Source organism: Ctenopharyngodon idella, chromosome 21 (assembly GCF_019924925.1).
Source record: "Ctenopharyngodon idella isolate HZGC_01 chromosome 21, HZGC01, whole genome shotgun sequence".
Lineage (NCBI taxonomy): Eukaryota > Metazoa > Chordata > Actinopteri > Cypriniformes > Xenocyprididae > Ctenopharyngodon > Ctenopharyngodon idella.
Window position 1 is genome coordinate 3,888,285 of NC_067240.1, and position 24,706 is coordinate 3,912,990.

Sequence of the window (24,706 nt, forward strand, 5' to 3'; positions counted from 1 at the left end):
GAACGACATGAGGGTGAGTAATTAATGACAATTTTCATTTTTGGGTGAACTAACCCTTTAAGCATGCATATAAGCAGCTCATATTAAAAGAGAGATATAGAATACTTTTTTCGTAAAAAAAAAAAAAAAAAACATTCTGTAGTATTAAAGAGCTCAAAAATATCTTTATTATCACTTTATCAAGAATTGTACAGTCAATTTCTAAACACATTGGAAAAGTCCAAGCTTCCTTCAAACAGAGCTGACCTTTGGAATTACAAAACCCCGCTGTTACCATGGGAACAAGAACCCCGGAACGAGCAAAGGAATAGCGGTGTGTGATTAAGAGACATGAAGACGATCGATCGGAGAGCGAGATGAAATCAGGAAAATAATAATAGATAGCTCATGAGCAAAACACACAAATGATCACAGGGATTTTGGTAAATCATATAAATGTATGATTCTTCGCTACTGGCAAAATTAAGGATTCAATCAGGATCGGTTTGTTTAGCACATTGTGATTCTGCGAACACAAACTCGCTCTGATATACAGATCCTGTCCGGTTTCATTTCGACAGGAGGCTTAATAAATATCTAAAACATTCTGGTACGCTGCACTGTTCCCATGACAACAGGCCAGACCGCCCTCTAACACATGCATCAGCAAGACACGCCCACATTTCCTCCCCAAACACACAAACACACGCGTTCATACGCACTCGCATACACCCTGCTGAAAAATGAGCAGACTACACTAAAGGAAATCAAACTACACAGGGCTAAAAATCGCAATATTGCACTTGTATTCACACTGCTCATGTTGAGGAAGCGCCGCTGGTCTGTACAAACTCACAACAAGAGGGTAGAGTTAGACCGCAACGGGTATGAAGGAGAAACGGACAAGGACCGGAGTCTGATCCATTCGTTCCAACTTCAGCACAGACGGGAAACGATGATTATGACGGCGAGACAATGTTATCTGGGAGGCTGAGGGCCGCATGCCAGCGCTGCTAGGAGTCCAGGCAGAAACCAAACTTCAGTCCGATCCGGTCTAGAACCACAGTTTGATCTAGAACTACAGCGATACTGTTACTTCACTGTGGGGTATCCTCTCTGTCCCAAACGACCAGGTCGAGCACGGCTGGTGGGAACAGACTGAAGAAGACAGAGAAAGACATTTATATGTCAGTTTCTTTCTGTGACAACATCCACAACATTTACTTTAAAGCAAAACCATTGTTTTTTTCATGCACTGGTCAATTTTGAGATTTTGGGCTGTTTTGCTTTCAGACTAGTGGAAAGAAAACATCCAAAATACATATTAATATACTTTATCTATTTGTACTGTAGATTTAAATTGCAAGACATTATCTTTAGATACCGTTTGTTCTCAAAATGAGTTTTTTTTTCTCCTGCACTGAGCCAGAAATCTCCCATTTCAGCAGCTTTACATAAACCAAACTTTACAGATCCTATCTATATTCTTAAGTTTGTTCATAAATCTTTCGCTTGATTAATAACACATTTTATTCCTAAAACATGGTGAAAATGTATTCTTTTTCTGGCTCTTAAAAGAGATATACAAAGTCCCCTCTGTAAAAACCTTTAACTCTAATATGCCAGGAAAGTGAAAAAGAATTTTGAACCTGGCTTTATCCATGTTCAGATTTCTTTTCTTTCAGATTTATGCAAAGTAGCGTATATTTAAAGCTGCAGTCTGTAAGTGTTGCCTCTTTGTCGCCATCTCTGTTTGAAACCTGCAATTGCAGTTATTTGCGGAATTATCATCTTTATGTGGGTTGTGCATCGGCACGGCTCCTCCGAGCGGATGAATCTAACAGCACCGGTGTGGACACTTCGGAATCACAGATTATAGTCTTGGAAGTATGACCAAAATAAGAATTTTTCACTGGAAAATGTCATCTGAACATGTAAGTAACAAATCTGCCGCTTTTGTTCTGACCAGCTGAGAAAAAGCCCAAAAAAAAAAGCATTACAATAAATTACGCTGCCAATGGTGATTAAATCTAACAATCGCTTAGCTCATATCACATCAAACCGTGCAATTATCATTTTTATATTTGTTCTCAAATTGTTAATGTTAAGAACATCAGCATTGTGTGACTGTGTATTTAGTGTGTGTTAGCGTTACCTGTAGATTTCAATTTCTGTACAGTCTAATCTCTAACGTTAATTTGCCATACCATACAATCCACCTTCAAAATGATAAGTTTATTTATTCCAGCTGCTGTGAGAAAAGGCTATAAATGATCTGTCATCCTCACATGTGATTTAGCCTGCTAGCTGGGACTCCTTCTTTATGTAAACAGACGTGACGTAATGACGCAAAGACGAACGGCGGCATGCTTGAATTTCCCGCAGAAACCCACCAGTACCACTCAGATTAGAAAACATTTTTACAATCTTACTGTTGTGAATCAGGCTATAAGATAAAGACAGTTTTGAACACTGGCTGGTTATGTTCTTCCTCAAAAATTGATTTTGGATCATTTTTTCCCCCCCAAAAAAGTTACGGACAGCAGCTTTAATTAGATAATACTTCATTTGCATATTTAACCATAACATTTCAGAAAACTTGTAATAAAAAAAACAATAGTCTTAATGTACTGTGATTAATCAGCTAGGGAAGTATGGTGATATCTATTAGTTACATTTTCACCTGTGGTAAATATTGCTGTTTATTACTATGTTTTGATACAAATTTCATTCTTTTTCGTGTTCATGAATTTATTATTTTCAACTAAATTTTTACTCTTAGTTTCATTTGAATTTTTTTAAATTTCTAACGTTGACCATTATTTATTTATTTGGCAGTGTTACTTTGTATTATTTATATACTAGTATTCATTAATATTTCAAATTAGCTTCTCTTTTTATATTTTCAGTTTTCATTTTAAGTTTGCTTAAAATTAATTTTAATTTTGTTATGGGTTTTTGTAATTTTCATTTTTGTGTTTTTTCAATATTTTTAGCTTTATTTCAGTTTTAATTTGAGTAATTTTAGTACTTAAACATTTTATTTCAGCTAGTTGCAAAAGCAACTTTTTGTCATTTTTATTTAGGTTTACGAAGAAAGTGTAAAACTCTCACAGTTCATAACGCTTATGCTACATCCTACGCCTTCCCTATTCAACCTACAGAAAATGCTTAACTGACACGATGCCAGTCACGCTTTCTTCAGACGTTGAATATGGAAGGTGGTCTGGAGGAAGCTAGATATTTTACTTCATAACTTATTAAATATGGATATTTTTCTTACACAAACACATCGCTTCACTTCAGAAGGCTTTTATTAACCCCCCGGAGTCGTGTGGAGTAAGTTTATTATGGATGGAGCCACTTTCTTCTATAAATCTCGAATGCGTCAGGATATTTATTAATATAACTCTGATTGTGTTCATCAGAAAGAAGAAAGTCATATACACCTAGGATGGCTTGAGAGTGAGTAAAGCTTGGGGTAATTTTCATTTTAAAGTGAACTAATCCTTTAATCTTTTATTTAGATTGTATTTCAATGAACAAAAATTATTTTTTTTATAATTTTAGCTAAAAATTATAACAGTGATTTGGCCTTTTGCCTTAAAAAACATCCCCTGTCAATCGTACCTGTGCAAACTGGGAGGGGTTATAAAATGTCACGCCTCCTGCAGGTGGAGCTCCTTGCGCTGGCGGCTGAGCGGGAACCTATGAGAACACACTTGCGGTTACTATGGGATCAGGAGAGCAACATCACCACCACCCATCTCCATGGATGCAGACGGCCATGCCCACTGAAAGTCATGATTAGCATGCAGCACGCGATTGGTTAATATGTGCATGCACCAAAAGGGGGCAGAGCCTCAATCTTCAGCACGCCTCTGAGATCCAAGAGCCCTTCCTATTGCCAAGTACTCGGTCAGGGCTGCTGGTGACACATAAAGGTGTCATGCTGGAGGTGTGGCTGAAGTGTGTGATGTTAGAAGCGTGCAGAGAGCATGTGTGCTCATGTTATACTATGCAGCATTAGAAAGAACTGCATAGCACTGTTGTTTTATCATTGCAGTGTCTGGAAAAGATGTGTGTGTGTGTTTCAGATAAGAACCAGCTGAAAGTACCTGATTTAAATGCTGACTCACTTCTCGAGATAGAGAACTCATTGAGCTAGAACGTGACAGCTAGAACAGCAGGAATAAATGAAACAAACAAACAAAAACACCACAAACCCAAATTAATCTCATGCAGCGCCATCTTAAATCACACATCTCTTGTCAATCATTACAATATGATTACATCACAATCAGTGGTCTCCATGGCAACACCTCAGTAGCGTGTAGTCCTTTAGCATGCGTTCTCACTCTCAAGCACGCTCACACACACTCATGCACTTTGTGTCATCAGATCTGAGATTATAATCAAAGCCCATTATCATGGAATACAGTTAGAGATGCAAGTTCAAATGTGTGTGTGTGTGTGTGTTTCTGTGTGTGTGTTTCAGAAGCAGTAAGTGTACATGTGAGCATATGTGTTGTTAAAATGGTGTTAATCTGCATTAATGAGTGAAGGAGCAGGGCATGACAGAATGAAGTGGCTTTAAATGAGAAGTGGTAAAGTATTAAAAGATGATCTGACCTCTCCAGACTGGGTTCCCTCCGGGCCGGGAGGCAAAGCATTCGGATTAAACATCTAGATAGAAAACACACACTCATTAGGGCGGATGTGTATTACAAGCAAATTTAGGTGTGAATGCAGTTCTTGTGGGATGGTAGTGCTGATCAGTTATCTGAAATTAGATATAAAATTCAGAATCCAATAAATAAATAGAATCCAATAAATAAATAAATAAAAATCAATTCATAAATTGTCAAGAGCCAACTTCTAGAAAAAGAAAAGCAAACTGTAAAAATAAAATAAAATATAAAATAAAATAAAAATGTCAAGAGCAACAATACAATAAAAAAAATAAACTGGCTCTGGTGATAAACAAAACTAAACCAAACCAAACCAAACTAAAAAAAAACCCCAAACCAAACCAAAGTTGAAATGTCAAGAGAAAAAAAGAATAAAAAATAAATAAATAGACAAAACTCTATTGATAAACAAAACAACAAAATAAAATAAAGTTTAAATATCAACAGCAAAAATGCAATAAAAATAAACTGGGTTTGGTGATAAACCAAACCAAACCAAATAAAATAAATTTAAAATGTCAAGCAAAAAAACAAAAAACAAAAACAAAAACAAACAAACAAAAAAAACATACATACATACATACATACATACATACATATATATATATATATATATATATATAATAAAAATAAATCAATAAATAAACAAACTGGCTCTGGTGATAAAACAAAAAATTAAATAAAAAAGTTGAAATGTCAAGAGCAAAAATGCAATAAAACTAAACTGGCACTGGTGATAAACGAAACGAAACAAAACAAAACAAAACAAAAAAACAAAAAACAAAACAAAAAGTTGAAATGTGAAGAGCAAAAATGCAATAAAAAAAAAAAAAAAAAAAACTGGCTCTGGAGAAACAATAACATAAAATAAAATGTCAAGAGCCAAATGCAAGAATAAACTGGTGAGTAAATAAAATGTGAAAAATAAATAAATAAATAAGAAAGAAATAAGTAAAATGGTAAATTTGTGCAAAGTAATCAAATTGCTCAATGTCCACTGCACAAAAGCTGCACAAAGAATGTCATTGTGGGAGACTCAAAATGCTGTGCAGGTCAATTGTGAGAAAAAGTTTAATAAACAAGTCCAGTTGTGATAGGAACCAAAGTTAATTCCGTCTGTGTGTACTGTATATGCGTTTTTTGTGTAGCAGGGCAGGTGTGTGTACCTGTGGCACTGTGGCACTCGTCTGCTGTGTGTTTTCACCACTGGCGTCTGGAACGCTTCCCTCCATCGGCTGCTGCTCATCTAGGGCTGAAAAGAGCAGTGTTAGACTTCACACAGACATACACTGATGCACATTAACACACACACACACACACACACACACACACACAAACACACACACACACACACACCTGCAGCTGGTGTAAACAGGTTGGCTGGCATGGCCATGGGCGCAAGAGGAGCAAACAGGTCAGCAGGGGGTGGTACAGCAGCGGCGGGTTTAGATGCTCCACGACCAGGATTCAACACGTCCACATAACGGCTCTTAGTGCCTGAAACACAAACACACTTACTAAACAGTCAAAAGAGCAGTACTTGTGGGTACGACAGATCGAAGACAGAGAGACTTTAATAGTGTCTTTAGTTTAAAGTGCTTTAGCACAAATATCAATAGATTGATCATGAATCAGCTCTTTAGAACTGTCCATTCAAAGAATCGGTTCATTGATTTGTTAGGCTCAAAGTCCGTGTGAGCCATTTTACATTTTTAATTTTTTAATAAAAAAAATACTGCTGTTTATTACTATGTTTTTTGCATTTGTACATATAACTAAATATTCTTCTTCTTGATATTCATTTAGTGTAAAACAGGCCGTGATTATTTTTAACAAGGTTTTTTACTGTTTTAGTTTCATTTGAAAATGTATTAAATATTTTATTGTTTTTGGCACAGTTATTTTAATATTATTTTATACTATGATAATACTTATTAATATTTTGAATTAGCTTTTTGTTTCAGTTTTCATTTTAATTTTAGTTTAGATTTTATCTGCTTTTTTATAATTTTTATTAATTTGAATATAAAATTATTTAATATTTATATTGTTTTAGCTTTATTTTTATTTTTTAGTAATTTTAGTACTTCAAATTTAACATTTTAATTTCAATTTTAACATTTAATTTCTAATTTCTTAAAAGTTTTTTAACCTAATGTTTTTTGTTTTATTTCAGCTTTATTTCAATTAACAAATTATTTTTAATAGTTTTAGTTAAAAAAAAAATAAAATAAAAAAAAAAGCAATGACCTTTTTGGTCCAAATTATGTTTCCTCAAGAAAAATAACACCCTTTTATTTAATATATGAATTTATGTATTGAATATCTATACATACCCACACACATACATATACACACATATATATATATATATATAAAATGGACAGATTACTCTCTAAGAATAATTAGAAAGAGAAAAGTGGTGTATGACGATGTGACTGGTGACATACCGGCTCTCCTGGAGAACACATTCACAGGTGGCCCTGCTGCTGGACCCCCTGCTCCTGGTGGCCCCATCCCTGGGCCGCCCATTGGAGCTTTGGGGAAGCTTGTAGGTGGAGGAGGAGGGGGTTTGCTCTGAAACACATACAAATGCCATCAATCACACTGATACATGCACGATACGTCATTAGAAATGCATGAACTAATTCATGTGTTGTACCTCTTCCTCTGGCTCATCCAGATTTACCCATTTCTGCTTCTTTTCATCCCAAACAATCTGAAAAATAAACAATCTCTTAATCAATGCTATTAAACAAGAGAAGACGAGCAGAAAGTTGCTGGAAGTATGTGCCTACAGTTTTGTTCTTGTCGTCTGGGAGATGAGCTTCATTCTTCCGCTTTGGATACAGCCAGTTCAGCCAGCCGCTGCCACTTGCTCCCTGATGAAGAACCAAAACGTTTTAAGACGACACAACATTTGTCAGAATCGTGAAAGTTTTCCTAGTGTGTATCCAGTAGGTCTCTGTATATGTTTATATGCAAGTATGTACTTTTTTGGGAGAGTCTTTCTTGCTCTTCTTGGGTTCGTCCTGTGGTGGAGCCTCTGGGATAGGTGGAGAACCCTGATTGGCTAGCGAACTGCTGCGCTCCCGCCCAGAATGATTGGACGATTCTGAGATCGTGCGAGACCGACGACCTGATGTCTGCAAATAAGGACAGAATTAGAGATGAAACAAGCCATGCAAGGTTTAAACACTACATACCATACATTACTGTTCAAAAGTTTGGAGGCGGTAAGATTTTAAAAATGGTTTTGTGAGTCTCTTCTTCAGTGTCACATGATCCTTCAGAAAGCATTCTAATATGCTGATTTGCTGCTCAATAAACATTTCTTATTATTATCAATATTGAAAACAGTTGTGCTGCTTAGATAGCTGCGGGAACATTTTATCAGGGGTGTGGTGTGATGATATTGAGGGGTGTATGATAATTTTTTCTTAATATCATTTTTTTTTTTTTTACTTAATCCTACTTAACTTTTGAGCAGTAGTGTGTTTGTATATATATTTATGTGATATAGACTGACTGTACCATGTGTATTGATGATGACTGTGAAGTGGTTCTTGATCTTCTGCCTGGACCCTTAAATGAACAACAGGAACCCGTTTAAAACATTATATAAATAATATAAATGGTAAATTCCATAAAAATTTAATATGTAACATACAGTAATCAGCTCCTTTATGTAGGAGTAATGTAACAAATGGAAAGCAATTAAAAGCAATATTACCCAACACTGGTGGTGAAAGTAAATACGGAGTAACGTGTTTTCAGAATTTCAGTGTGTCATGTTATGACAAATACAACTGAAAACTCAAGTAAAACAAAAGTAACCAATATTTTACATTTCAAAAAAAAAGTAATTATGTGAACTAATTGGCTACATTTTTATGCAACAATGTAACATTACTTTAAAAGTAATAATAGCCAGAGATAGTTCTGGGTTTCTGGGTTATTATAGCTCACCATGCGTGCCATTTCATCATAAAAGTCCTTCCCTTGTGGAGGGGGGCCACTGAACGTCAAAGACGACTGAGGGAACTGCTGAGGAGAGGAAGGGGTGGAGCCACGTTCAGCCCCAGGCATTGGTGGGGGCATCTGATGTGGCATTCCTGGGGGCATCTGAGATTGTGTCTGTGGAGGCATTTCTGTAGGGTTGTACGTTGGCATTTGTGGGGGCATTTGCTGGGGCATTTGTGGAGGCATTTGCTGGGGCATTTGCTGGGGCATTTGTGGGGGCATTTGTGGGTGCATTTGCTGGGGCATGGGTGTGTACTGCTCATGCGTTTCGGGTTGGTACGCTGCCACAAAGTTTTGCTGTGGCGGCCCTGGGTAGAATGGAACACTTTCACCTGGAGGCGGGGCCTGCTGCAGAGGGACCGCCCCATCCTGAAGAATAGTGGGAGGGGCTAAAGGAGAATAAAGGAGATGGTGAATGATAAAGGAATCAAAATAGATTCTTCTCAGGTTCACATTACACAATGATCGTACCTGGGGGCATGAGTTGAATACCAGCGGGAGGCACAAGGGAGGTCATGAGAGGATTGTGGGGATCAGGGGTCATAGTTGAGGGGTCAGGTGGGCTGCACTGGTCTTCTGAACTGGGCGTGCTGCAGTGATAAAGCTGTGGGGTGCTGCGATCCGCACGGAAAGCGATCACACCGTCCTGAATGGGACAGTAACATGCATGTGATCAGAGCACAATCTAATGTGAAAGTACACAAATATATGTGCATTACTTCAATGAACAAATAACTCTGGTATTAGGGCTTCATGATTTGGGAAAAAATGTAATTGCCATTTTTTTCTGATAAAAATTGTGATCGCAATTTATAATGCTCCAGGTTTGCTGTGCTTTCTTGTAGGACTGCACAATTCAGCCAAAAATGTTATAATTATATATCAATATAATTATAAACTAATAATAATTATTATTATTAAAATGATTATTATTGTTAAATGAAATATTAAACAAAATAAGTAATTTATTATTGAAATAATAATTTTTCACTGAAAAATAAAAAATTAAGAAAAATAACATAATAATAATAATCATACTACAACTTTAAAATGACAGTACTAATATTTATGTCTTAATTTCTTCATTAAGCAGTCCTTCCAGGATTTCGCGGGAATTTTTTCTGATTTTGCGGCCTAAAATATCTGAATTTGCCGTGGCTTTTCTCAAAAAATGCTGCAATATTTGCAGCATTTTTTTTTTTTTTTTTTGCAATGAAAACCCACCAATAATCATGATGTAATTATAATTAGTGACAGTAAGAGTGTAATTACCTGTAAATACTTTTTGCATATTTACTGAAATTGTGGTTCTGGTCCCCCATGCACAAGGCAATGGTGACACCAGCATAGAAATACTTTGCTGAAAATACAGAATTGTGTTAGACACAAAACCTTGCACATTGTCACTGAATCAGTATGTAATCAGTGACACTGATTATAGGGCCTACTATACATTTTAAATGTTATAAATTTGTATTTCATGTTTTTACAATTTAACAATTATATAATTGTCTATTGTTGTAATGTTGTTGTTTTTTTTTTCCAATTTATAAGAGTACTGTCATTGATTACATTCACTAGAAATGTTTTAAAATAGTGCATATCCAGTAAAATAATTTTTCAAATCTACTGGTGAAATCGGCATTATGGAGAGTAGCAAATATTCACCCCAATACATTATTTGTAGTATTAAATATAGTAGTTTAATTGTATCATTAACCTCTAGAAACTTTAATTTCGTCCCAGTGAACAGGTTGAAAAGATAATAGACAAGAGAAGGTTGTGAATTAATGATTTGGAAATATTTAACATTACCATGTCGGTTGCACAAATCGGGGCTCATGTCGGAAATTTTCTTTCCTTTTAAAACACTTTTGTATAACCGGATGTCTCGGTGCTCTGTATTACTTTACAACAGAATTCACTGCAATGTAGCAGCTGGACACTCAAATACATATTGGTTAATTAGTTTAGACTCTTAATTATGGGTTTTTATTATCTAATATTGCATCCCCCCCTCAAGTTAATAGTTTTTTGGGGGGAAAAAAAATTGCGGAAAGAACACAAAAATGCGAGCTGCCACAAATTACGCAGAGTTCACTTGATTTCGCATTCAATTCTGCGATCGCAAAAGTGCGAAATCCTGGAGGGACTGATTAAGCTTTTGTTTTAATAGAAAACCACAGGGGGGCCTCAAAGCTTCTTCTTTGTTGGTTTCTTATTAAAAATCTGGTGAAATGATTGGTGCATGTTGTGTTCCCAAATACATATTATAAGTGACTCAAACTCAGAGCAGATGCAGAGATGGAGTTCATGTGGAGCGGCATTTACTGCGAACGGAGCCACTCCGAGACACTAAAAACCCTTGGATCGTGAGCTGCTCACGTAAAAAACACAGTGATGCATTTTGCTCTGGAACGCGCTGCACATACACTATACTGCCAAAAGTTTTGGGATGCCTGCCTTTACGTGCACATGAACTTTAATGACATCCCATTCTTAATCCGTAAGGGTTTAATATGGAGTTGGCCCACCCTTTGCAGCTATAACAGCTTCAACTCTTCTGGGAAGGCTTTCCACAAGGTTTCGGAGTGTGTTTATGGGAATTTATGACCATTCTTCTAGAAGCGCATTTGTGAGGTCAGGCAGTGATGTTGGCGAGAAGGCCTGGCTCGCAGTCTCCGCTCTAATTCATCCCAAAGGTGTTCTATCGGGTTGAGGTCAGGACTCTGTGCAGGCCAGTCAAGTTCCTCCACACCAAACCCGCTCATCCATGTCTTTATGGACCTTGCTTTGTGCACTGGTGTGCAGTCATGTTGGAACAGGAAGGGGCCATCCCTAAACTGTTCCCACAAAGTTGGGAGCATGAAATTGTCCAAAATGTCTTGGTATGCTGAAGCATTAAGAGTTCCTTTCACTGGAACTAAGGGGTCAAGCCCAACCCCTGAAAAACAACCCCACACCATAATCCCCCCTCCAAACTTTACACTTGGCACAATGCAGTCAGGCAAGTACCGTTCTCCTGGTAACCGCCAAACCCAGACTCGTCCATCGGATTGCCAGACAGAGAAGCGTGATTTGTCACTCCAGAGAACACGTCTCCACTGCTCTAGAGTCCAGTGGCGGTGTGCTTTACACCACTGCATCTGAAGCTTTGCATTGCACTTGATGATGTAAGGTTTGGATGCAGCTGCTCGGCCATGGAAACTCATTCCATGAAGCTCTCTACGCACTGTTCTTGAGCTAATCTGAAGGCCACACGAAGTTTGGAGGTCTGTAGCTATTGACTCTGCAGAAAGTTGGCAACTTCTGTGCACTGTGCGCCTCAGCATGAGCTGACCCCGCACTGTGATTTTACGTGGCCTACCACTTCGTGGCTGAGTTGCTGTTGTTCCCAATTGCTTCCACTTTGTTATGATACCACTAACAGTTGACTGTGGAATATTTAGTAGTGAGGAAATTTCACGAATGGACTTATTGCACAGGTGGCAACGTATCACAGTACCACGCTTAAATTCACTGAGCTCCTGAGAGTGACCCATTCTTTCACAAATGTTTGCAGAAGCAGTCTGCATGCCTAGGTGCTTGATTTTATACACCTGTCGCCATGGAAGTGATTGGAACACCAGAATTCAATGATTTGGAGGGGTGTCCCAATACTTTTAGCTATATAGTGTACATTTATTTAATTAAATTGCATTCTTTGCCATTTCATAATCGCACCAAGCCATTTCACGATTTGGATTTTATTTATATTAATCAGCCCTATCTGGAATTATGCCATAAATTCAAAAAAGAAAATAATTAATTTACTGGTGCTATGCAGTAATAAAGTTATGCATTTACATGCGTCACACTGGCATGGTGACTTTACTTTTGGATATATAAGAAAAGACACACACCTTGATCTGTCCATCCAGCTGTCTGAGATGCAGTAACCAATCAGGCTCTATAAACAACTCCTGCTCTGGCCTCTCCTTCAGCTGAGGGTCAAAAAACCTCAACCTCAGAGACATCTGTAATGAAACACAGGAAGAAAGATCAGACACCAAAGAAATGTAAACTCAGAGATAGGCAGAATCAACTGATGAGTGTGGATTTGTGTACCTGGATGAGCTGACTGATGAACACAGGCGAGTAGTACTCAGGGAGATTCAACAAAGTGCGTGAAATGACCTCACAGTAATGGAAGGCTTGAGCACAGAGTCCTGACTCCGCCAGTCGACATGCGTAGACGAATTTGAACACCTGTGCAGGTCAAAGGGTAAACGTCATGACCTTCCTGGATTTGTTCAAATGGTACAGATAGGTCTAGCATATCTAGCAGATATTACTTCCACGAATGTCTGTCACAATTTGAAATATTAGCAGAAGCCAATCACAGACATTGGCTATCCGTTGAGCCCATGAACACAATGGCCAATCAGAGGTGTTTACAATCTGCTCAACAGCGCTCAAAGTGTCACATTTTTAAAATTTCAGTACCGAAGTTGGTACTTTTGACAACACTAGTTGTCAACATGTCGCAATTATGTTAAGGGGCATCACACAATTGAGGTGTTTGACCAATCACAACGCACTGGGTCAGCTGAACAATCAGAGTCTCAGGGCTTTTCGCAATGGAAGGGCTTTGTAGAAACAGGAACTCAATCAGGGCGTTTCAGACAGACTGTTTTTGAACATTAAAGTGTTAACCTATTCTAGTGCACTCAATATACATAATAATGGCCTTTTAAAATAGCATCATTTGGCCTCTTCAAACAGAGTTTCTATGAGACTAATTAGTCGACTAATCTTTCAGAAAACTGTTATCCTTAAACAACCTAATTCAAAATAAATAAATAAATAAATATATATATAAACATAAATACAATAATAGTATATTAATGATAATAAAAAAAACTTTTTAAAAGAACTTTTTGGTGTGTTTTAGATAACGCACCAACTAGTTAGTTGTGAAAACATCCCTGGTCGAGTGACTGCATGTGTATGTGTTCATCTCACCTGGAAGTTGGGCAGAGAGAGAGGCTGAGAGCCAAGAGACTGAGCGTACTCGTACGATTCTGTCCGTTGAATCGCCTCTGAAGAGCAGAACTTCAAAAACGGCATGCTGGGAGAAGAGAGAGTGAATTGGTGTTAATGCAAATAAACTATATGTCCAATTACGCATTTTGTGTCCATTTTTGTATGCATATCTCTGATCACTCTATGTGCCATTACACACCTGTGATTGGAGCCGATGAGGACCATCTTGGTGCTTTTCTTGGTATAAACACCAAAGCCCACCTGAGCCATCAGGTAACAGAAATGAGCTGCATCCACTAGACCTTTAGATGCTGAAACACACAGAGCATTCTTGACTACAGATCCAGTGTGGCATCCACAGTATGCATGTAAGTTCACCTTCGTGAGTATGTTTATGTACCTAATGTGTCCCCCATGGTCGAAATGGTGCGGGTGTCAAGATCCAGAGTGTGTGTGAGGTTGGACAGCACCATGGCCAGATGAGGGCGCCAATCGCCCCATTTCTCATCTCCGCAACACTGTCAGAAAAAAAAAAGAAAAAAAAAAAGATGATGCACATGAAGAAAAGAATTGCATAAATGACTACATTAACATACACAAACTGTCTCGTACAGTAGCAGCAGCCGGCATTCGTCCTGACATGAGCTGGTACACCGTCTGAAGAGGGTCATTGATAGGCAGGCTGTTGGCAAACCTGACAACGACAAACATAACCACAATTTAAGCACTGTTTGTTGCTTTAAAGGCATGCAGACATAGGTTAGTGCAAGTAGATGTGGTTTACCTGGTCATGACACGGGCGTGTGTTCTGTTGTCCATCTTACTAGCCAGTAACAGGGCGTGACCCCACAGGCCATTCTTCATAGCAGACTCCAGAGCGTCCTAACAAACATACACAAACTTCTCAATTGTCTTTTCCACTGTTTCAACATACAGTTTTGTCAGTCTGGAAAACGATATCATCTTTATCTATTTAAAACAAAAAAGGAAAAAAAAAACATTTTCCCACATTCATCATAACTATACAACAACAACAACAACATTACCTTATTATTGTTAAAAACATTTTTAATTAATTAATTGATAAAAGTTCAACAAACCAATAAAGAGTTATATTACTTGCAATAATATTATTGTACTGTAAAATAAAAAAAATTGTATTTAATAATAATACTAATAACAATTTTATTATTTTTATTGTTTTATAATTATTCAAAATTAATATTTGTATGTGTTATTACATAAATGTTGAAAACTAAACAAATCAATAAAGAAATATTAATATTGCAAAAAAATAAATAAAAAACTTGTACTGTAAAATAAAAATAGCATTTAACAGTAATAATAATTTTAGGTATAGTTTAGGGTCCAATTCTCACTATCAACTCGTTGCTTATTAGCATGTATATTACTAGGATATTGGCTGTTATTGCAAGGATATTGGCTAACTAATAAAAAGCAGTAATTAGGAGTTTATTGAGGCTAAAGTGTCTAAAGTGTGACCTAATTTTATTTTACACAACAACAGTTAAAATACTAATACACAGAAAAATCACAAGCATGTGCAACCGTAATTGGCCATAACCACAAACTTCCATAATTTGAAGTCAAACAGGATATTCAACAAGAAACAATGTGGGCCAGGACTTCATTTTATCCACTGAGAACTGATTGGATCATAAAAACTGGTCACTAAATGGCTGGGGGGCATCATCTAAAAAGGAAAGGCATGTTTTGTCTTGCCTTCTTGCGACCGAACAGTAGCAGTTCTCTGAAGCGCTCCGTCTCCTTGCCGATATTCTCAGGCACGCCCATGAAAGTGTCTGATAGGAGGGAGATTGGCCCCGCCTCTTCCGTCTCGGCATGCTCAATTGCCTCATTAGTGAAGTCGATGAGATTAGCCTCATTGGGTGATTTTCCCGGCAGCCAAACAGAGCGATGTTCCTTTAGCAACAGGTCAGCGATGTCTGTTCCCACTACCGTCTAAAACCAAGCCAAAAAAAAACAAAAAACAAAGCAACATACTTAATGCTAACAATTCTTAATGGTTTCTATTACACTTATCACATGATTACATACCAAATAAATCAATAAATGTACATTAAATATTGATTTAATTGGTATCGAACTTGGGTTCGGACAACAGTAACCGAACACGGTTCACACTCTTAGTTAAAGGGATAGTTCACCCAAAAATGAAAATTCTGTCAATTCTTTTTCCCTACTATGGTAGTCAATGGGGGGCGAGATCTTCTTGGTTACAAACATTCTTCCAAATATCTTCCTTTGTGTACAGCAGAACAAAGACAAATACAGGTTTAGAACAACTTGAGGGGGAGTAAATGATGACAGAATTTTCATTTTTGGGGGAACTATCCCTTTAAGGTAAGGGCTACACAAACACTCACCCCATTCTGGCGACACAGCAGCACAATGAACTCCCAGATGAGGTAGGCGGAGTCTTTGTCGATGAGGTCATCGTTTCGCAAACACTCTTGGGCTTTGTTCTGAGCAAACTTTATGACATCCACCTTATGAGTCTCCTCTCTGTGGACACAAATACACACAAGATGTTGACTGGATTGTTTGACCGTGTACGTGGCTCTGACAGTGTCAGATTATACACGTGTACACCTTTATTCAGTAAATAAAGCATGATTCTTACTTGACAAGCGGGCCAGGGAATGAACGCAATTCTGCCTGCTCTGGAGAGTCCTGCAGAATCGTCTGGAATAACATCACAGCCAAGATATCAGATGCAAATAATTTAATTGAGCAATTATCATGGAGCTATTTATGACTACACTGTCGAGGATCGCTGGAAAATACGGTCCAAAGTCAACCAAACACAAATATCTGATCACAAGGCAACTTAATCAGTTGCAATGTATTACTTCTTTAAGAAAAAATACTTTTCTACTATTTTTTTTACAGAGTAGGTAATAAACTAGATAAACACGTTGTTTTTAGAACTTATGAACTGGAAAAATGCTTAAATTTTAGAGATACCATTGATTACTTGCAATTGATGATTTATATGTCAGCGTATTCACACTCTGTTCCAGTTGTTACCTCCATGTTGTGGATTTCCACAAGTGTGGGCTGACCAGCAGAGGGCAGGTTGGGTTGGACAAGGATCAGCTGACCAGCCGGACCAAACCGAGCACAACGATGAGGAACAGAATACTTCTCTGGGGTCAATGGCCTGGGAGGAGCTGAGAAAAGAAAAAAAAGAGTAAAGAAGCTTTCATTAGCATGTACCTTAGGAGTGAAATTCATGATTTATTTATTTTAATGCTACAGAGAATGCTGGGAAACCCAGCTGAGGTTATGATGGTTAACTAAGAACATAAAAACATTTTCCTCACTTGAAATAAGGCAATATTTCTCATTTTCAGTTAAAGTTGAAGTATTAAAATATACTAAAAAAAAAACTAAAATAACAAAAACACAAAACAAAATTATTAAAACTTTACCCTCAATAATAAAAAAAAAAAATTACATGTTAAAATTAAAATGTACTTCAAAATATTAACAAAAACTGTAATAGTGTATGAATGATACTAAAATACAACTGTCAAGCAAATAACCTCTAAACTAGATAAACAAATAGTATTTTATAACAAGTTTTGTACCTAAAACACAGAAACTGAAAAAAAAAATTCCAATATTAATTTCAACGTTATGGTGGATATACAAGCTTATGATGACTGCTTTGTGTTTGTGTAAAATACTTACGCTGTTCTGGGGCAGTCCAGGTGTTGTCAGCAGAATTGTAAGGAATCTGACTGTAATTTGCAGTATCTGAAGGGTTAGGATACTGGCTGTAGGTGTAATCCGCTGGAAGAGTGGTCCCAGTGGTATCATAGGCGGCACTGACCAAGTCTGGTTGACTCCTGTACACCTGACTCTGCAGAAAGAAATTTGTTACACACATTATGCAGATACATACACATAAAACCACACCTAAAACACACAAACACAGACCTGCTGTGACCGTGAACTGAAGCTACTGCGTCGACTGTGTGATGAATGTACACTGTGCGCTGATTGTTCACTGTGAACTGAACGGCGGTCAAATTCGTCAGCGTATGGGTCGCGCCGGCGGCAGTCATCATCAAAGCTAGAGTCATAACCAGGGTAATACCGCCATGGATCATCATATCCCTCTCGTCCCCTGGTAACGATTACAATGAAAACTGTTAGAGATGTGTTAGCATGTAAAAAAAGATTTATTTGAAGGGTGTATGAGTGTACCTGTTTTGATATTGTTGGTTGTAGTAACTTCTGTAACCATCAATGTCATAGTACCAGCCATATGTCTGATCATAGTAGGCTTTGTAGCGTGGATCATAAGCAGCATTTGGATCATACCACCTGCTCCTATCTGAATACACAAACACACACCCATAATAAAAAGCGCAGAAACACCTCATTCAGCCCTTGGATGCATAGAGAGCAGGTGCCTGTAGTGCTGAACAGTCCTTACCTCCATAGGCATCATACTGCCTTTTATAGTAGTTTGCATAGTATTCGTCATAGGCACTACGGCTGGATCTAGAAAAGTCTTCTGGATACCCCTGTCTAAGATAAAAAATTAGAGAGAAAGACAAGGGAATCATGTTATTGTTTGTTAAAAACAAATCATTTAAAACTCAGTCTGAGGATGCTTTGAAACCAGGGCTTTTGGTGCAACCCAAGTTTGTTGTTATTATTGGTTTTCTTAACACAGCTTCACACCACCAAACCACATTAGACTCTAGGACTGATTGAAACATTGGTCAAGTTTAAAGTGGTGTATTCAAGGGCCTGTGCATGTTACATTTTTGCAGAAAATCAAAGTTGCTACAAGTGGTTAACAGCTGCTTCTAACAAGCTATGCTATATGCAAGCATACCACAGTCACCAAATGTCCAAAGTGAATAGAGACCTGCAGGGTCAGCAGGGTAGAAACAAACTGATTGCAACCAAGCAAATCGGATCATAAAATAGGCTCTAAATGGGTGAATGAAGAACACTCTTTCACCTGGAGTTGGGTCTGTCCGAGTATTGGCTGGTTCTAGAACTCGGCCTCTCTGGTTGACGCTCAGGCTCCCGGTAGCCAGGATTTTGACCATCATACCAGCCATATCGAGGATCTCCTCTACGGTAGGGATCATCCTACAAAATCAAAACAAATACAAAAAAAGTAAAGATATTTCATCTTGGTACAAAGTGTACTAACATTTAGAAGCTTTGTTGTTAGGTGGAAACACATTAGATCATTACACTGCACCTGATAGTAGTTTTGAGATCTGGGATCCACAGGGTACTGGGGTGGGTATGGCAGTCTTCCATCCTGGTACTCAGGGTAGGCTCCTGGGTAGTACCCTGCGTAGCCTGGGCCAGGGGGCATCACAGGAGGAGCCCCATAACCTGACTGACCACCTAGAGATGAAGGAGGTCTTTGGGGTTCTTGAAGTGGCTGGGGGACAGAGTTCCCATATTGGGGTGGGTATGAAGAAGGTGGGGCAGATCCAGGTCCAGTAGGAGGGGCACCAGGATGAGTTGGAGGGACCTGTGAAGGAGGCTGGTGTTGAGCTGGTGGTGGATGGGGAGGTTGGGAGGTACGAGTTGGATCATTGTCAGGATGGCTGCTTGAGGGTCGTGGGGGGTTAGAGATCTGCTGAAGGGGCAGAGCCTCACTGTCAGACTGCCCACCCTGCTGTGCATCTTTGGTGACTTGCAGGTAAAAGCCAGGTGTGTTATTCACCAAGCCCGCAGGATGGGCTTTTTGAGAGACGGCAGGGGCTGATGTGACTTGATTTGTGGACTGTGGTTGATGCATAGAAAAATCAAGCAGCTCATAATTTGAAGGTTGATTGTGATTGGTGGCAGCGGCAGCAGAAGGCGGAGCTTGAGAAACAGAAGGCGGAAGTGATTGGCTATCACCTCTAAGAGACTGGGCCCTTGAGAGAACGGGTCGAGCTGCTTGAACAGAGGGCTGAACATCTTTGGCCTCTCGGGCTAGATTCAAGATGCCTTGAGTGGAAGAAGGGCTGAAGTTTACTGGTGTCTGAGAAAAAAGAGGCTGTGGTTGATTTGTTGGAGGAGAAATCTGAGGCATTTGAGTGGTCACAGAAGACTGAAGGGGTGGGTGAACAGGTGCTGCTGTCTCTTGAGGACTTGTCTGATTTAAAGGTTGTGAGAGGTTTGGAGAGGAAACCAAACTGTAATTAGAGGAAGGTGGCGCAATCAACACGGGCTGGTTCAGGGTCTCTACGGGAGGCGAGGTCACTAGCAAGGAGGCATATCCCAAACTTGCCTGAGGCGTGGAGTCTGGCGGAATCTCTAGGTTTTCAGAAGGAGGTTGTGGATCTGGCTTAGCTGGATGTAAATCAAGAGGGCCATCCTCTGGTGGCTGGATGACTTCAGATGGATGTGTTGGAACAAATGTCGCAGCCAAAGAGGGTGCTGCAGGGGCTAACAGTATGTTAACACCTAGACTGGCAGTGTCATTTTGAGCCCAGAGTGTAGTAGCGGGACTCTCAATGGGGCGTCGTGCTCCCTGAGCTCGAGATGAGGGTCGCCGTTCCGATAAGTAAATGGTCTCCAAGTTGTCTGGGGGTTGTTCTAAGTTGCCAGGTTGCACATCACGTCCACCCTTTTCCATTACCATACGTGCACGATCAACCTCGGCAGGTCGAACTCCTACACCATGTGAGCGGACAGGCTCAAAGGAGGAATTCGCACTTGCCTGAAACACACCAACTGGTTTAGGTGGGCTAGGAGTTGGGAAAGTAGGACTTGCCTCTGCAGCTGGATTGGAGTCTATCTGTTCAAAGTATCCACCAGTGGAGGGATGCAAAGGAGGGTGATCTGGTGGGCGGGGACTCTCCTGTTGGATAAACGTTCCCACTACACCTTGCTGTCGTCGAGGGATGTGGCCACCGCTGTGAGGACCGTGTCCACTGCTGTGACTGACGTTACTGTAGCTGGATGAAACACTTGCAGAGCGGGCAAGACGAGGAGCAGAGTCAGGTGTCTCCAAGTTAGGCCCCCCTTCAAAGGCATGGCTTGACGGTGGCTCACTAGGCAGCACTTCCTGGTTTGGAACACATTCTAGATTCTCCACTGAATCACATGGCCCTGCCCCAGCTCGAATGTTACCGCTGTCATTCAAATATGGACCAGAGAACTCAGTCATCGAATGGAGAGGGTGAAGAATTCCATTTACATGCCCCTCCCCTGACAGTGTTTCTTCATTTTCAACATCATTTCCCCCGAAGAACATTGAGAGAGATCCGGAGTCACTGGGGACTTCAGAATAGGGGACAGGGCAGGCATGCTGAGACTGATCCTGGGGGCTCTGATTGAACCATGGCTCTGAGGGACCACCTGACTGACTGAAATAATTCTGAGCAGGGAAGTGGGAGTTCTGTTGCTGAGTTGCACTGGGCCCAGTCACATTTGGTTGAGCTAACTGACCTCGATTCTGAGATTGTGTCAAAGGTGGGGCTGTGTGGGGAGAGGGCACAGGGGGTGGAACTTGAGCTTGGAAAGGCTGAGATGGGAGATCATTGGTTGGCTGAAAGTAGTTTTGAACGGAAGGTGGACGGCTTCCGTGGTCAGGAACCCAGTGAGAAGGTAGGGGAGGTGTTGGCTGGGATTGAAAAGGAGTCTGGGATTGAACCGGAGGTGTGGGAGCAGTGGAGGGTGGATGTGATGGACTAGAACTGAAAGGAGGAGCAGGGTTAGGCAACTGTGCAATATAGGGCATTGATTCTTGAGAATTAAAGTATCCTGGTTCAGCAGGAGGAGGGTTGGAGCTTGGTGCCTGGCCTGGGGGAACAGGTTGTGGTGTAAAAATTCTTGGTGGTGGGCCAGGAGAGGCTGCCTGTGCTGTTCCTGGTGGTGGCCCTTGTGGTGGAGCCGTTGAGTTGAACCCTGGCAGGGGAGGGCCTTGCATAGGAAGTGGGTTGCTGTTTGTGGGTGGAGCTTGGCTGCCTCCTGCCATGGGCAAAACATTTTGTCTCCCGAAGGCAAAAGGATCAGTCACTGGCTGGGTGGTTGGAGCAGCCGGTGTCATAGCAGCAGCAGCCCCATGTTTGTGAGGTCTGTTTCTTCTGAAGGCATTGGGGCCACCGGAGGAAGGCGGAGGTCCACTAGCTCCAGGAGGGGCTGTCCGAGGAGGAGGCTGCATCGTTTACACTCACAAGTCTCCAAAGTGTCTATACTTACTGGAGATCTCACTATAACGGAAAAACACAGATTAAAGTCATATCTTGGTGCAAAGATTGTATGGTATCACCACAGGGTTTCCCCATTATCAACATGCATCATGAGAACACACATCCAAAGTTCAGTTAATACTGCTAATAGCTGCTCAACTAAAATAACAATGAGCAGTCTGCTTTAAACGGCATGTATGCGGTGAGAGTGTTAGCCAAGGGGCAACATGGCACCTTTATAAAAGTACAAACAAAAGTGTCACTAGTGCACACAAACAGAGCACCTCAACCATTCATGAAGAAGACATGCAGCTGTAAATGCACCTGGTCATTTCATGCGTTTTCTCTGATCGGACAGCTATCTGATCTGTCAAAACGATTCTATTTACACTTGACCACATAAATGTGTCTCTGCGAAACGGATATAAATCCGATCTTTAATTTCCACGCTATATGCAGACTTCATGGAGTTCACGTCACTGAAAGCAACAAATATAAGCTGCATTTTATTGATCATCAGCTAATTTCAAAATCAAAGGCTGCAATAGGAGAGAGCGCGGCAGCAGCACTGGTAAGATCATTTAGTCTCATTACTTTTAATGAAGAAGATCGTGTTTTGAGCGTCTGCGACTTACTCTGAGTTTGATTTGCGGCAGTTTGCACGTCGGCTTGCTGAAGAAATATTCAGCTACTCATCTGTGGCGATGTAAGATGCAGTAGTGCTGTCACATCTGGCTATAACATGTTATTTAGCCTATAACACGCTCTCACACTTTTTTTTTTTTTTTTTGCATTTTTGGGAGAAATTAAATTTACAAATATAGTTTCAACAACCAGATGCATTTGGACTTGCCCATGCGTCTTAGACCACCTCTTGAAGTGGTTTGAGTGATCGAATTTATATCCGTCTCAAATGCGTTTCGGAGGGCATTTAGACCTGGTCTTTTCACAATCGGATAGCTATCCAATCAGAGAAGACACATGAAGTGACCAGGTATAAACAGGCCCTTTGATTTCATGCTGACTTCATACCCAAGTTTCTCTTCTTGAACACCATCTAACATTCATGTCTTATGATGAGCAGGTATGAAGACAGCAGTACTCTTCTATGTTGGCATATGAACAGTCAACATGATCAGAAACCCGATAGCAGGCACACTGCGGGCCAGGTGTTAAAATGAAACATTAAGTTACATTGAACTTTGAAACCTGTCTGACATTTTTGAAGCAGGGGGCCTCACCTCTACAAGTGCATAGCTTAATCTACAACAGCAGGGGATAGATGCAGTTTCTGTTTATGAAAATACACGGTTTATCATTAAACAACAATGTTCACACCATCGTTGACATTTTTAGTGGTTTAAATAAAACAACGTCATAGTGACAAGTACAGCATTGGACAAATGTTTGGAGACTGAATATAATGTTTTCCATGATCTTTAAAACCTTTTGATTTAATAAGCTGATGCTTAAATGCTTGAAATGAATTTTAATACTAAACTGTTTTCCACGCTGATATTAACAAATGTTTATTGAATACAAAATCAGCATTAGAATGATTTCTGAAGGATCGTGTGACACTGAAGACCATTTTTAAAGAGGTTAACTGTATTTCTGATAAACTAAATGCCCCAAAATTTGAATGCTAGTTTATTTGCACTTATGCATGAATCTTGTAAAGCTCTATGCAAAGCTGGAATCTAGACAAAAAGGTGGCAGCTTTGAAGAAGTTCATATATATGGTAGTTTTGATTTGTTTTATAACATTATATTGGTCACTTCGTTATTATCATATGGAAGTATGCGTGTTGTTTTGATCTAAAATGTGGGAAATAATAGTAATAATCAGGTATGAGTAGGTGTCCAAACTTTTAACACTTCCAGGCCAAGATAGAATCTGCTGATTTTTTTTGTGCTGCCTGCACTAATTTTGAGATGTAATGACAGCATCATATTATCCAAAATATTTTTAATCAAAAGCATGCAAGATCAGAGAATACATAGTGACAGGTGTCATGTTCCATCGAGTGACTGATCATTTATCATATAATTAAATTGATATTTTGCATTAATTTATATACTGCATTATATCCGGCTCTAAGGCGGACACGTATAGCGCTGGATTTACCCACTGATGTCACATCCTGCTCTTTAATTCCTGTCTTTTCAACTGCATCAGCAAAAGTACATAAGATTGTTTTAAATACATTAGTACAAGACTAACAAAAATAATGACATCGTGATAATGTGGATCATGGCACTTGGAATGAGCAGAAAAAACTGTCAAAACAAAACATACACACTAGATGAACTCACAGCAGTGTAAAGCAAGCAGGCAAAATACAAAAAAGCAGTAGCTAAACCACAATATAACTAATCAATAAAGCCTGCAAATTAAATTACGCCCCTGAAAGATATCGAATAGACATGTCACGAGGAGAAACACAAAATAATTAGCATAAAAAAATGTAAATAGAGGATGCGAGGAATAACAGATGACAGCTGACTGGGCCACTAGCCGTTAGCATGCTAACAATTACAGTTAATCCCTCGAAACACAGAACTCTCTGAACCCAAACATACAGCTCCACACGGAATCTCTTACCTGTTATCTTCCAGTCGAGATGCCCAGATACAAACAAAACTCGATATGAGCGCGGTTGGAGTCACGATTCTCAAAAAAGTGCAGGACACCGCGGCTGACACTTGTCCGCCATCTTGGCTGAGCGCGTCCTGCTTGGCGACGTGTACATGTGACGTCAAGGATAGTTCCCGTTG

The 24,706-nt window shown here is 39.6% G+C and overlaps 1 protein-coding gene across 3 annotated transcripts; it reads right to left on the reverse strand.

Annotated features, from left to right (window-relative positions):
• Positions 1-144: 144 nt before the first annotated feature.
• Positions 145-24,692, reverse strand: sec16a (SEC16 homolog A, endoplasmic reticulum export factor). 3 transcript variants are annotated; one of them, XM_051877119.1, is made up of 31 exons: positions 24,534-24,692; positions 18,994-21,949; positions 18,745-18,878; positions 18,208-18,302; positions 17,976-18,105; positions 17,706-17,895; positions 17,457-17,628; positions 16,791-16,933; positions 16,384-16,445; positions 16,127-16,265; positions 15,462-15,701; positions 14,503-14,600; positions 14,331-14,412; positions 14,119-14,236; positions 13,918-14,029; positions 13,698-13,803; positions 12,801-12,941; positions 12,596-12,709; positions 9,165-9,339; positions 8,640-9,082; positions 8,205-8,255; positions 7,664-7,816; positions 7,469-7,552; positions 7,333-7,389; positions 7,121-7,247; positions 6,027-6,167; positions 5,837-5,922; positions 4,612-4,665; positions 4,119-4,157; positions 3,610-3,687; positions 145-1,137 (listed from the first exon to the last, which is right to left on the reverse strand). In XM_051877119.1, the coding sequence occupies exons 2-31, from the start codon at positions 21,898-21,900 to the stop codon at positions 1,072-1,074; spliced, it is 6,537 nt and encodes a 2,178-aa protein (XP_051733079.1). In that variant the 5' UTR covers positions 21,901-21,949; positions 24,534-24,692; the 3' UTR covers positions 145-1,071. The 3 variants fall into 3 exon arrangements, with proteins under 3 accessions (XP_051733079.1, XP_051733077.1, XP_051733080.1); XM_051877117.1 differs by having other exon boundaries at positions 4,098-4,157; XM_051877120.1 differs by lacking the exon at positions 4,119-4,157.
• Between the last annotated feature and the right edge of the window lie 14 nt (positions 24,693-24,706).

What these genes read in the sequence shown, in the direction of transcription:
- sec16a (XM_051877117.1), bottom strand. Translation starts at nt 21,900, where the DNA reads ATGCAGCCTCCTCCTCGGACAGCCCCTCCTGGAGCTAGTGGACCTCCG. An exon ending in TGCTGTGTCGCCAGAATGGG is followed by an intron (nt 15,702 to 16,126) that starts GTGAGTGTTTGT and finishes GCTTGGTTTTAG; the next exon opens with ACGGTAGTGGGAACAGACAT. An exon ending in TACTGTTCGGTCGCAAGAAG is followed by an intron (nt 14,601 to 15,461) that starts GCAAGACAAAAC and finishes TATGTTTGTTAG; the next exon opens with GACGCTCTGGAGTCTGCTAT.